The sequence below is a fragment of the Polypterus senegalus genome, unplaced genomic scaffold, assembly GCF_016835505.1.
Source record: "Polypterus senegalus isolate Bchr_013 unplaced genomic scaffold, ASM1683550v1 scaffold_2802, whole genome shotgun sequence".
In the NCBI taxonomy this organism is placed as follows: domain Eukaryota; kingdom Metazoa; phylum Chordata; class Cladistia; order Polypteriformes; family Polypteridae; genus Polypterus; species Polypterus senegalus.
The window spans coordinates 1,607-16,743 of record NW_024382475.1 but is presented as its reverse complement, the minus strand read 5'-3'; the positions used below and the strand labels follow the sequence as shown (position 1 = coordinate 16,743).

The window sequence follows — 15,137 nt, the reverse complement described above, 5'->3', positions numbered from 1 at the left end:
AGATGGTTTATAACAGAATTATATGCATTGTATCTGAAATAAAATGGCATATAACAGAGATCTATGCATTACATTTTTCATTTCAACAGATGGTGCATGTGTAATAAGTTTATATGTTTAATATGTCACTGTGCTCTGTACAAAAATATTTTATAAATCTACTTTTCTTTCTACTCACATGTACAATTAACACAAAGCCAGATTTAGCACACAGGAGTTCACTATATAAGAACTGTTAAGCAAGCATTTTAAGACAAGACAAGTTAAGGACAACTGCCAAATGGACAATCAGACTGATGACCATTGTATACTATTTCTGTGTGTCAAACTCAGCATGAAGCTGTATCCTCTTTCCTTTTTTGGAATGGCATTATTTACCTAAGTAGGTGCCTGCACATGAAGAAAGAGTATAAAGCCTTGAAGCATTGCCTGGCACACTTTTGAAGCCGACAGACAGACGGGAGATAATGTCATCTGATCTGGAAAATCCTTCCAACGCAGTGACGAAAATGGCAGACTCGACACATAGAGCCCCACACTCCCGAAGGTCTTGTCATGGCTTCCTTCGTCTGTTATGCCACGTAAATTGTCATTAAAGAAAGCTAAGTTGTTTCTACTATGTGATTTCTTAATGCCATATCACCAAGGGAGGGGGTATCGCCTTTTTATATTATATCCATATAGTTTCGGATTATGTAACACGCCGCAATTACAAAAGAACTCATTCCAACAAAGGAGCTAGCGCCCCCTGCTGGATACAGCATGACAAACATTAAAACTGCTTTTATGAATCCCAATGCCAAAGAACAGAGACATATGCGCTGCATTTGTAATTTCAACAGATGCCGCATTACAAGCATTACAAATTCCTTACCAAATGGCACATAACAGAGACATATGAACTGGATAAAAAAAGTAAAGGCCATTTGAAAATTATGCAGTAACCACAACAGATAGAAGCTGATACAATGCAGCAATTTTGCAAATGGGTGTGGGTAGTTTGAACACACACAGCAGGGTCAACTGCTGTTTGTTTAGTTAAAGGCAAAGTCAAATGGACATGGGTCACTTGCTACGGGATTACACTATCTTTGAACAACGCACTGTGGTGAGATTTCTTTGGACAGAGGGAGTGAAACCTGCTGAAATTCAACAAAGGATCCCATCTCAGTATGAAAGTGAAAACAGCAGGATTCAATGAAAAGTTTATGAAAGGGTAGAAAGTTTTAAAGCAGTAAAAACATCTGCAACTGACGAGGCTTAAGCTGGTTGACCATCAACATTGCACACTCAAGCCCACATCGACATCGGAGAAGAGCAATGGATGATGATGTCTGCTGTTGCTGCACATTTGGATATCAGCTATGGATCTGCACTTGTCATAATGCGTGATGACTTGGGTTACCATAAAGTTTGTGTAAAATGGCTACTCAAACAGGTGTTTCAGAGCAGGTTTTACTCCCCTTACCCAAAGAGAGCTCACTACAGCACACTGGATGTTGGCTCGTACAGATCTGTAAGCTGTTTGGGTACCCATCATGTGCAAACTTTACAGTCGCTAATACTGTTGCCTTTTCTTCCCTTTGCAGTGCTGAGAAGATGACCTGACTGTCTATCCCATGAGCAATAACTGAGAGTGGCACTCATTTAGTTTTATTAGGTCATTGAGACAGCTCTTGGAGAAGTATCAAGAAAACCAGAAAGGTCTGCATATGGTGTTCATTGATTTGGAGAAGGCTTATGATGGAGTGGTCTGGAGGTACAGAAGAGAGCGAGGAGGACCAGAGAAGTGTGTCAAGATTACCCAGGATGTGTAAGAGGAAGTGAGGACTCGGGTTGGCGTAACAAGACAAGATCCCAGTTCAACAAGGTCTGCACCAGGGATCTTCCTGAAGTCCTTACCTCTTTGATCTGGTTATGGATGTGTTGAGTCCTGGGATGAAAGGCCAATCTCCCTGGTGCAGGCTTTGTGCCAATGATATTGAGTTGTGTGGCATCAGAAAAGAGGAAGTGGAGAGGAAGTTGGAAGAATGGAGAAAGGCTTTGGAAGATGGAAGAATGAAAATAAATAGGAAGAAGAAGAAGAAGAAGGAATATGTGAGGATTAATGATGATCAGGAATCAGAAGTAAGCCTGCATGAGAGCTACTAAAAAGAGGGGAGAACTTTAAATATCTACAATTCATGGTAGCCCAAGATGGGCAATGAGATGCAGAGGTAACCTAATCCATAGAATGTGGTGTGGATGGAACAATTGGAAGAAGCTATCAGGAGTATCAATGTGAAGCTTAAAGGTAAAGTTTTGAAGACAGTGTGTGGAGCTGAGACTTAGGGGGCAAAGGTATGAGCAGAAATGAGAATATGGAGATGGATGCGTGGAGTTACAGAATAGGACAGAATAAGAAATGAGAACATCAGAGGTACAACAACGGTAGGAGAGAAAGTACTGGAAAGGAGGCCAAACTGGTATGGATATGTGATGAGGAGAGACGATGAATATATGGGCAAAAGAGGGACGGGAATGGGGAAGAGAAAGCCAAAGAGGCCAAGGTGGAGGGGAATGGATAAAGTAAAAGAAAATCTGAAGGAAAAGGGTGAAGGACCAAGCTGTTTGGAGAAGACCAAGCAAGCACATTGACTCCATGTAGAAGGGGAAAAGATGAAGAGAAAGCTGAGGAAGAAGAAGGAGGATCCTCAAGGAATCATAAAAAGATATCAAAGTACTTGAGGCGTATTGGGTTGCATAAGGCAATTTAAGTTAGAACAGGAGAACAGGTGGGTGGTAACTTAATTATGCAGGTTGCGCATGGTGGTTCTTGGGTTCACTCTTCACACTCAAGTTCAGTAGGTGGTGGTAACGCACCATTACGATTGGTTTGCCAGTTGCTAACAATTCCCAGCCGCTAATTAATAGAAGAAGACATTACAGAATAAATAATAAAAGAGCAATTGTTGATTTTAAATTGTTTGAAGAGACCCTTTAATGTTCCCACTCTCAATGTTTTTTTCATCTTTCTACTGTGTGCTCTACCTTCATCTCCTGGATTCATAACTACCTGACTGGACGACTGCAGTTTGTCAATCTGGGGAACGGCGTCTCTGGGATGGTAGTGAGCAGCACTGGGGCCCCCACAAGGGTGTGTTCTGGTCCCATTCCTGTTCACATTATACAAAGCAGACTTTAAATATAAGTCAGACACATTCAGAAGTACTCTGATGATGCAGCTATTGTGTCGTGTATAAGGAATGGAAAGGAAAGGGAATATAGAGATCTGATTGGAGTTACTGGAACAATAAGAATTGTCTGGCTCGGAACACAACGAAGACCAAAGAGAGGACTGTGGATTTCTGGAGGTCTAAGCTCCCTCCATCAGCCTCTTAACATACGAGGACAGGACATTGACGTGGTGCAGACTTTTAAGTGTCTAGGAGTCCACCTTGATGACAGACTGGACTGGTCTGTGAACACACATGTCCTATACAAAAAGGAGAAGAGCAGGCTCTTTATCCTCAGCAAACTCGGATTATTTGATATGTGTAGCCAAATGCTCTGTTGTTCTGTGACAGAGGCGTTGTGAGTGTCTTGATTTTGCTGTCATTTGTTGGGGAGGAAGAATGACAGATACGAACACTAAGAGGCAGAAAAAGCTGGTAGAGAAGGTCGACTCCGTGCAGGGCAGGATTGTGGTGGAAAGGTGGATGGGGAAGAACGCGGAGGCCATCCTTGACAATAACAGCCACCTTCACCTCAGTATTATGGCGGGTCAGAGAAATAAATGCAGCAGTCGTCTTGACCCGCTGCGCTGTAGAACAGAACGCTTTAGAAGATCATTTGTTCCTACTGCTGTGAGATTTTATAACGCCTTGGTCAATACAAGTGATCCATGACCTGCTCACCACTCTAACTTACAACACTGTAGCAATTGACCCTTTTGTATGTTTTTTTACACTTTTTATTCATTAATGTTTGTTCTCCTTACCTTTATAATCATTTTTAACAATTTTACTGATGTGTTTGGAGCTATGGTACACCTGAAAATCACAGAGGGGATGAATAAAGTATCTATCTATCTATCTATCTATCTATCTATCTATCTATCTATCTATTATATATTACCTTTCACATCTATCTATCTATCTATTATATAGTGTGTTTTCCTATCTATCTATCTATCTATCTATCTATCTATCTATCTATCTATCTATCTATTATATAGTGTCTTTCACATCTATCTATCTATTTATTATACAGTGCCTTTCCTATCTATCTATCTGTCTATCTATCTATCTATCTATCTATCATATAGTTCCTTTAACGACTATGTATCTATCTGCTCTGGTTTATCACAAATTTTGTGTAACTATGAACAGTTATATGAATTGCTGCATTGTGGTATACAGTACTGTGTATCTTTTGTTGTAGTATTCATCCATCCATCCATTATCCAGCTCGCTATATACTAAAACAGGGCCACGGGATTCTGCTGAAGCCAATCCCAGCCAACACAGGGCGCAAGGCAGGAACAAACCCTGGGCATGGCGCTAACCCAGCGCACTGCTGTAGTATTGTATTTATAAAATTAGATTGTCTGCCAGCAGTAAAAATGGCAGACAGACCCCCACGACGCCACTGCGCATGTGTGACAGTCTTAGTTGTGCGTCGCTCGTGAGTTGACGTCTTATGTCTGAGTCGTTGCACTGTGGAGTAGTTCGAGGAGTTTAGGCCTGCTCAATCTTTTCTTGTGTTTTTTGCTTTACACCGAATCTGTTGTTTTGGAGGGGTCATATTTGAGTTTTAAAGTTGTGAAGTTTGTGCTTCATCCGATCCGGTTCACGGCCTGTTCAAAGCGGGTCTGAACCGGGTAAGCAACTCCAGGCAGGTTCCGAAACGGAGACGAGGAAACTAAATTGAGGAACCAAGTTGGAAAAGGATTGACGAAAAAGTCATAAGATGACATCTCGGAGGTGAGCTGGGGGAGAGGAAAACACCGTTAAATTTTCTGTCCTGCTATTTAAAAAAATATATATCTATATATGAGCAAGTCGGCCTTGGTCGATAGAACAGCTGGCAACATCTGCAGGAGCGACCTGAATTTAGGACTATATATATATATATATATATATATATATATATATATATATATATATGTATGTGTTTGTGTCTGTGTCTGAGTGTCAGTGTGAGTGAGAGAGGCAGAGGCAGACAGAGTGTGAGAGGGGCACAGCCGCCCGTCTGGATACAGTACAGTACAGTATATGAACAGGACCGATTCGTCCAGACACTGATTGACGGGAACAGCGTAAGGAGTAACAGGCGGAGATGATCTCAGGATTACTGGAAATCCCAGCACTCGATTTAACCATAGCTTGATGAGCTTAACAAAGTATGTGCGGATATTTTAGTTTATTTTTAAAAAATTGGATTGTTTCGTGACTTTAGGGGAATGATGAGTACTGTTTTCCTTGTGTGTGTGTGTGTTTTGTCATGGGAGTCATTTTCTAACCTACTTAATCCGGTGCTGGAGCCTATCCCAGCTACCATAGAAAAAGGAAGGGACAAACCTTGTACACCCCAATTTAGCGTTGCCAGTTCACTTCCCCTTCATGACTTTGGCCACTGGGAGAACATGCCACGACCATCCAGGGACTTCTCTGGACGTAAACCCTAGTCTTCTTACACTGCTGTGACCCCCAGTGTGTGTGTGTTTAATCCTTAATTGGTTTCTGTGTTTTGTATGTTAAATGAAAAAGTTGAAATAGTTCTGCTTTGTCTAACTTTGAACCTGAAGGAGTTTAGTATTTACATTTAGATAGCTGAAAAGACATGCAGAGTATATGTTGAGGTCTGTTACTATTTAATTATTTGAAGTTTGCTTTTAATAAAGTGAGAGGTTAACTGGTAGCAATCATGAAGTTGAACTCTTTGGTAGACCCCAAAATGGTCTCGCAGAAGGGATTTTCATATACCCGGGTTAAATGACCAGTGTCATGAAGCAAATCTGGGATATTGTAGGTGTCTGCCTTTAAAACCACCATCAAGTCAAAGAAAGTATCTGTGACTGGGTGGACAGAATTGATCGTGCTGCTTAAGGATGTTGGGGCACCGACCAGGTGTCGCCATTTTAATTAATACAAAATAACAAGCAAAAAATGTGTTTGGCGGGCACTATTAACAGAAAATCACAGTGCGCTGGCTGGCTCTTCAGAAAAGGGTTCCTTCCATTGGAGGGTCAGACTTCTTGAAAGATTTTTGGTCCAGGCCAAGTTCATGTCCAACAAAAAAAAAAAAGCAAGCATCCTCCTCTGGGGACTGTCGGGTTTTTATTGATCTGTGCCCTGAAGTGTGGAGTCGGCTATGGGCTCGGCAGTTGGGTCGATTGCCCACTTCTGGTAGGTTCTTGGGGCTGCAAGTGGAAAAGGAAAAATCATCGGCATGTGCACCCCTTCTCATTCCTTTGTGGGCCCGCTTAGCTCGCCAGAGCCAGGAAGGCGATCCCCAGGGATACATGCGTGATTAGTGCGTTTATTTGTTTTGGGTGTGAAAAGTGGCATTGGACATGCTGAGCAATACAACTTGGAGGTGTGAGATTGTAACATTACCACTGACTCGGTCGTAATGCTCAGTGACTCACAGGTTTGAAATATGGAGCACTGACGATACTTTGGAAATTTGAAACTTTGTGGGAGTCTTGTAATCTGTAAGCACCTGTGACTCTTATTCACGTACTCTTAGTATTCTGTAATCGGAGAGATCCATCGACCTGAAGTCACGTAGTTTGCTGCTGGCCTCACAATGTAAATGAGAAGCAGCAATGCTTCTGTTTATGATGGGTTGAAATCTAAGTAATCAACGTAGACCTCGCCATTAACGTTTGCCGTGCACCATGCAATCCATATGTTCTTGTTTTGTGCCATTTGGTATGGAATTTGTGAAACCATTGGTTGTGTTTGGAATGTGCCATTTGTTGGAATGACAAATGCAGTGCATTTTATTTCTACAAGTGTTGGTGCTGTGCTGTCTTTTGGAATAACCGAGACATGTCAATGTCAGTTTATTTCTATAGCACATTTAAAACAACATGGGAATGGTGTGGCCAAAGTGCTTTACAGTAAAAGAAGAAAAAAAAAACATGCAATTAACATAAATATATAAAATAAATGAACATAAATAATAAACGGAAGTAAGATTACATAATCACAATGAGGAAACCATCAGTATTACTGAAGGTCAAGTGAATAGAAATGAGTCTTTAAACTCGTTTTGAATTGTTGACGACTCCGTTATGTGACAAGGTAAAGAGCTCCACAGGTGAGGAGCAGCAGCAGCACAAGTCCTGTCTGTCCCCCTTAGTTTGACACTCGGTTTGAGGGACAACAAGAGACAACTGACCACAAGATCTTAGCACTCCAGATGGCTGGTGTAAAGCACACAATTCAGATAAATAGGCAGAAGCAAACCCATGTAAAGATTTAAAAACTAGCAACAAGATTTGAAAATCAATTCAAAAACTGACAGGCAGCAGCCAGTGTAAAGAAGCTAATATTGGAGAAACAGAATCAGACTTTCTTGCCCCAACCAGAAAGCGAGCGACAGCATTGTGGACCAACTGTAACCTGCGTATCAGGGTTTTGCTAAACCCAGAGTACAGTGAGTTGCAGTAATCAAGGCGAGAAAAGATCAAAGCATGAGTAGCTTTCTCAAGATCTAGAAAAGGTTTGATCTTACGTAAGAGACGAAACTGGAAAAAGCAACTCTTGACTATAGAATTAACTTGTTTCTCAAAGGAAGGGTCACTGTCAAAGATAACACCAAGATTGCGGACTTGAGGTTTGCAAAAGACTGAGAAAGAGCCGAGAAGTCCAAGACCAATTTGGGCTTTAGCTGATGGACCCACCATAAGCACCTCCATTTTATTTTGATTCAGATCACGGAAATTGTTAGCCATCCAGGATCTTATTTCAGAAAGACAGTTGTGCAGTTGACTCATGCAGAGTTGCAGACGGGAATATAAACCTGAGTATCATCAGCATAGCAGTGAAAAGAAATGTTAAATTTCCTAAAAAGTCACTCCAATAGGGTGAAGGTATATAGAGAATGAGATAGGACCCAAAATGGATCGCTGAAGAACGTCACATTTAAGAGGAGCAGGAGACGAAAAAGAGGAATTTAAAGTCACTGAAAAGTCTCTACCAGTTAGATATGACCTGAACCTTTAAGCCCAACAAGATGTTCTAGGCACAACAGTCATATCTCATGGTCAATAGTGTCAAAGGCAGCGGACAGGTCAAGGAGGACAAAAGGACTGCAGTGCCTGCCGCCTGAGTCAGTGATAATAGAGATGCACAGACAGACTGAGGCACTTCTTCTTTGGTTAAGGTGGAAGGTTTGATTTTTAAGTTGTAAAACTCTTATTATAGAGCAGTAACAAAAGCTGCCACTTTTGATTTTGTTTAAAAACTGGTGAAGTGAATGCAGTGTGGCCTAGTGGCTAATGGTTTGGACTGTAGAGTGCAAGACGAGACAACGTAATAGTCTTGAGATCTGCTTCAATGATCTGCGTCATTCTTTAACACCACTCTACTTGGCTGTCTGTGGTGGTTTTATCCAGCCATCCATCCATTATCCAACCCGCTATATCCTAACTACAGGGTCACGGGGGTCTGCTGGAGCCAATCCCAGCCAACACAGGGCGAAAGGCAGGAAACAAACCCTGGGCAGGGCGCCAGCCCAACGCAGGGCGCGCACACACACATATACCAAGCACACACTAGGGACAATTTAAGATCGCCAATGCACCTAACCTGCGTGTCTTTGGACTGTGGGAGGAAACCGGAACAGATACGGGGAGAACATGCAAACTCCACGCAGGGAGGTCCCGGGAAGCAAACCCATGTCTTCTTACTGCGATGCAGCAGCGCTACCACTGTGCCACCGTGCCGCCCACTGAATTAAAACATTCAAATAATTAGCCACGGTACCTGTGGTAATTTATCAATCGTTGCAATCTCTTGCCCTGCATGTACTGTCAGTGCCTCTCCTCTGTATTTTTGTGTGTGTGTGATCGTCTCTCGAGTGTGTTCATGTAAAATCCTGCTTCTCACCCTCTGTCGTTATTCTCGAGACGCCTTTTTCACCTGCTGTCCCGTTTTATACTTTCCGTCTGCGAAGGCAACTCTCTCAGCTTGCGCATCTCTCACTCACCCTTCCCTGTTTTGTTGCGTCACAAAAGTCAAACTGACCAATCGGATTGCTCTGAGGGACTGGACCTGTAGACCTTAGTGTGTTATTATTTAGATTGAAGTGCTATGTGAATGAATGTAGCTGTTCATTATAATGTAACGGCACATTAGCAGAAAGTCTGTGTAAGGGGCTAGACATGGAACCTTAAGATTGCTGATTCTGTCCCATAGTGTTGCTCGGGGCAAGTCATTCAAGATCCAAATGGCAAAGATGTTAGACTTGAAACTGTAAGGATGCTTTTCATCTTCCCTAATTTGTTCCTCAACAGGTCATCACCCACTACCAGAGCGCATTGTACTGTTGTATCTTGTCATTTATGATTGAAGGTCAACATGAACTTAGGGTTGTCGCTGACTGGGAAATGCATTGGGTCTTGTGTGTTAAAAATAAAAAATCAGAGAAAAATAATAAAAGAAAAAGGAAGTTTGTTCACCTAATTGTACGTGAATATAACCGGAAGCATGTAATGTGTCGTCTTATGTGTTCCTAGGAATTCCGGCTGACTTGCCAAACATCTTTAGATCTCAGTGACGTTTCTAACCTCATTGCTGAATTTTTCAGGTGGTTTCATCCTAACATCACAGGGGTGGAAGCTGAAAATCTGTTGCTTACTCGTGGAGTTGATGGAAGCTTCTTGGCTCGGCCCAGCAAGAGCAACCCTGGAGATTTCACTTTGTCTGTCAGGTCAGTGCTTTGAAAAACACCGTCTGGTTTTCTTTACCATCAGTATAAGCAATTTATCTTTATTTGTGCCAGACTAGGACTTTGAAAGAAACATAATAATAGGAACTAATAATCAGATTCTGCTTCTGTCCTGCAATTTTTTTATGACATTTTTGCATTAGTCCACAGTTTCTGCTGTGCATTTCCTGAAAATATATTAAAAAGGGACACTAAGGGCTCATTTACATGAGCACAACATTTTCTATTTTATTTTGTCCATCTGTTAAGTGAGATTTTGCCATCTGATTTCTTCCTGTCTCTTGTGGCAGAGGCACTATATAGGCGTCGACCCGACACAGACTGACAACTGAGGCACAGGTAAAAATAAACAAAAAGGTTTTATTCTTGTCTTCAGTCGTGTCCCACTGGCCCTACACAGTCCCTAAAAAGACACCAAAAGAATAAGGCCCCAAAAACACACTCTCTTCTTCCTCCAGTCCTCCCAGGCAGCTTTGTCCTCCTACTCCTCCTCCTCCTGGTGCTTCGAGTAGTGGCTGCAGGCTCCTCTTATAACCCACCCAGAAGTGCTTCAGGTGATAATTCACCTAATTCAGGCTGCATTCCCACCCATGTGGGCTCATTAAGCCGTACAGCGCCGCCCAGTGGTGGCCACGGAGCCATCAAGTCCCACTCCTGTGGCTCCGATGTAACCCAGGAGGGTTGCCACCACGCGTTCTGGGGGTACGTAGTTGCATCCCATGGTTTTTCTCCTGGTCCCATTGTCAAAGGGGTGTCCCGGCCACCCGCCACACTCTCTTATAACAGTTTATTAGAAGGTTGAGCCAGCACAAGTGTGGATGCTGGAGGCTCTGGTGCACGTGCATAAAGGAGCCTAAATCGGAGTGTTGGCTCTGAGGCTAGGGATCTGCACTTCAAATCCTGTAAATGCCAATGGGGACTCTGCTCTGTTGGGCCCTTGAGCAAGGCCCTTAACCTGCAGTTGCTGAGTACTTTGAGTAGTGAGAAAAGCGCTATATAAATGCGAAGAATTATTATTAAATCTTAACATATGATTATATCAGAAATGTTTTCTACGGATGATCTATTAGACATCAGCGCACATGAATCAACGTTTCTAAATGCATCCCACTCATGGCATCACATACCATCATAATAGTGTGTACACATGAACAAGTGTCATGTCTCGACCCAGAGAACGCTCTCAAACATTTTTATATGTTAGGATATAAAGCCATAAAAAGAGCACAAAATCAACCAGGATTCACTCGGTTAAAACAGAGTTTGGAAAAAGAAAAATATTTTGCGCCAAATAAGATGGGAGATCTGATGACGTTGTTTAATCGCAGAGTGAATTTTTTTTGTCTTGTACACTAAGCACTGGGGTTATAGAAACATCAAAATATTTTGCATGGGAGTGAGTAAAGCAGGCCAAGCAGGTACGGCGTAACTGAGAGTAGGCTAAGTTCTCTCATTGTATGCTGTTATACAGAATTGGTCACCATTGGCTGGTGTTGGATAATCTGTGATCGTCTGAAGGAATAACCAGCTCAAACAAGAATAAATTTTGGGTGCGCCAACCTGGCCATTCTCATTCACTTATAATTTTGAACAAAAACATAGCTCGGTGGCGTAAAAGGAAACAAAAAATGAAGTCTACTAAAATACTGTGACTGGTATTAGTAAGGTTTTCTCGTCTGAAGGTTATGGAGCTCCTTAACACTGGAATTACCAGAGCCAACGAGAAACCTCGTAAATCCGGCCCACCTTAAATCCATTTGCACCTCTCTGTCAGCGTCTTTTGTCCTGTAAATGTGCAGATTAAGCTCTGGTCGCTCTGGATAGAAGTGACTTCCAGCCTACCGTGTATTTATAGCCCAGGGACCAGAAGGGCTGGAGTCAATTGCCCACACTGGGTGGTTTTCTTTGTATTGTATTGGAAGTGAGAAGTTAAACAAAATGACACCTTTTATTGGCTAACTAGAAAGATTACAATATGTAACCTTTAATCACCTTGGCTGAAGAAGGGGCCTGAGTTGCCTTGAAAGTCCGCATATTGTAATCTTTCTAGTTCGTCAATAACTCCTCACTACATCCATAATGGCTAACACGGTACAACACCCTAGTAATATTGTGGAGGAAGAAAAAGACAAGATAGTTATTTGCAGCGCCCCCTCTTGGCCTGATGTGGTATCACACACCTGGAAGAATTTGGAAGGTGATCCTGTGATCCACACGCGTGACGCATCGTCCTCCATGAATACACAAGATTGAAAAAATTTCTTGGCCTTCATTGTAATCTGTTTGGGCGTTAAGTTACATAAGAGTATAATTTCTCGATACAGTATTGCTTTCAAGTTTTCATATTTGACCTCTGCTGAATTTCTTTGATTGTTATTGCTTTTGTGTAAATGTTGTTTTATTAAATAAGCTTCCCTTTCAAAGGGACTGGTAAGGATGTGTGTGAGCGATAGCGAACAAATCCATTGGCATACTGTTCAGTTCAGCTTCAGGTATTACAAAATACAGTAAAACTTTGGATTGTGATTAACTTGGTCTGCAAGTGTTTTGCAAGACAAGCTAAAATTTGTAATAAATGTTAACTTGACAAACAAGCAAGGTCTTGCAATACAAGTAGTCTGTATACGCTTTGTCTGCTGAACGTCACATGATCACAACTGAGCCGATGATTGTTCTCTCTCTTGCTGTGGGATTGTGGGTAATCATCTCCCATGTGTGGTCTCATTCGGCGTGCCTCACTCATATAGCCTACATCGGTAGGAGCAGATACTGTTTACTACAGTATTGTGACCATGCGTGTATGTATGTATGTATGTGTGTGTGTGTGTGTTGTAACGTGCGAGTCCCTGTCATGCACCCCAAAACACGAGGCTGAGACTCAGTACTTAAGCAAAACCAACTTTATTCAGCTTGAAGCAGGAACATCACGGTTATTTATTGTAGCGGGATCTGCCACTCTCCTATACAGAAACACAGCAGTCAGGTAGGGTCATGGCCAGGTTAGTGCCCAAGTAATTTATAATGTTCCTTGTATCACCCATCGACGGCAGGCGCATATAATAGACTGCGATCTTTTTAGATTCACTTTTACGGCAAACTACTACAGCGATGGGAGCCTGCGGTTGGGTGGAATCCCAGAAGAGTTTAGAAACACAATACACAATAACCCTCCTCTCTCTCGTTTAGGGGACCTGAGCAGATCAGCATTCCTGAGACCTCCACCCTTTTCATTTTTAGATATTGTATGATGGTTTCAGTTCATTCTGTATCTCATTATTGTTTGGCTGTTAATTAAGGTAAATGAAACAATTATTGGGTCTGAGTCTTCAAGGGCAAGTCAATTAAAATTAATTCAAAAGAAGGAAATTAGCAACAAAAACAGGTCACTAATTAAGAAAAGGGTTTGAATGAAAGCCTCCAGCCACTGCGGCCCTCCAGGACTGGAGTTTGACATCCCTGTACTACACGATAACCCTCCTCTCTCTCGTCTCCCTCACACCAGCCATGATTCTTTTGAAAAGTAAAGTGCAGGTTAATTTGTTTGATGTATTTTTACTTTTTATTTTGTATTAATCAACTTTATATGAATTGTTTTGGGTTATGGAACGAATCATCTGAGTTTCCATTATTTCTTAGGGGGAAATTCGCTTTGATATACGAGTGCTTTGGATTACAAGCACATTTCCAGAACGAATTATGCTCGCAATCCAAGGTTCTACTTTACAGTTTGTATGTCGATTTTCACGTCGGACCAAATCTGTTCGAATGTTCCATTTATGAACGAGGCCCGAGCTTTAGACAAGTCTGTCCCGCTTATCTTTATATGGTGCCCATCACAACTCTTGACAGATTGTCATATTTAAGGTAGCATAGATGATTATGAGTAATAATGCATAAACTGCATTAAAGGGACAGAAAACCAAATCTTCATTTTGATGGAAAGTTGAAGAAACTAAATCTGTAGGTACCTCAGGTTTTCACATAAGGTTCAAAAACAAGAAGTGGATTAAGCGTTGAAGAAGGGGGAAGAAATTGCTACACTTCTCTATCCTCACTGCAGGGTTATTGAGGAACTCAAAGATTTGAGTGCGCCATACTTTTGGTCGTTGGTAAAGTTGTCAAGTTTTTATCATTGTGATTGCTCATGTGCTCTTTTCGTTGCATGGTGATTTTTATATGACAACTTTGTTTTGCTTTGTTGTTGTTTTTGTCTAAATATTTGAAACATCAAAAACTGGATTAGCAACTGTCTTTTGTCTGTATGGAGCCGTTTCACTCTGTGACATCTAACATTAATTTCCTACAGGCGAAATGGTGCTGTCACACACATTAAAATCCAGAACACCGGTGATTACTATGACCTGTATGGTGGGGAGAAATTTGCTACTCTGGCTGAGCTTGTGCAGTATTACATGGAGCACCATGGGCAGCTGAAGGAGAAGAACGGTGACGTCATTGAGCTGAAATACCCGCTGAACTGTGCAGATCCCACCTCGGAGAGGTCAGTATTGAAATGCAGGTTGTGTATGTCATTGTCAAAATCGTGCAGGCATTATAGTTCCTGTTAGGTGAATATGGTATGTAAATATCGAATGCAATTCCCAAATAAAAACATTAAATAGCATTTTCACATTATTTATTTATTGATAATGAAATATTTGAGGCAAATAAATACTTATTTAAATCAAAAATACAAAAAAAATATATTTTAATTTTGTTAATATTAGGATAGCTGGGTACTCCATCCTGTAGATCAAGAGTTCCCAAAGTTTTTTCAGTCGCAGACCCCTTTACCAAAAACTTTTAAAACCATCGACCCCCCTAGTCATTTACTTTACTTACTCAAATAAATACATTTGTACAGTACTTGATATTAAATATTTCACTAGATATCAAACTTTTCATTTTAATCACTTGTAATTAATGATTGGAAAAGATAAAAGGACTACGAAATATGGCATTATCTTGTGCAACATTTAATATCGAAACCTGCACTAACGAAAATTAAAGCAAAGTTTTTTTTTACATTTTTGACATTTATGAAATAAATATGTAAATTCAAAATAAGTCCAAATAGTTCAAGCTGCACTGTCTGCATTTCTTTTTTGGTTCAGTCATATTATTATCTGAAGAAATAAAAACTTTTATTAACAAACAATTTCGACAGGCCCTGTGATTAAAAAAAAAAAAAACAA

General features: G+C 41.2%; 1 protein-coding gene across 1 annotated transcript; it reads left to right on the top strand.

Annotated features, from left to right (window-relative positions):
• Positions 1 to 4,678: 4,678 nt before the first annotated feature.
• On the top strand, positions 4,679 to 14,443 carry LOC120521071 (tyrosine-protein phosphatase non-receptor type 11-like; the record flags this gene model as incomplete). Its single annotated transcript, XM_039742954.1, has 3 exons — positions 4,679 to 4,964; positions 9,802 to 9,924; positions 14,249 to 14,443. Coding segments are annotated over exons 1-3 (332 nt in total), but the record flags the coding sequence as incomplete, so codon positions are not given.
• Positions 14,444 to 15,137: the final 694 nt, after the last annotated feature.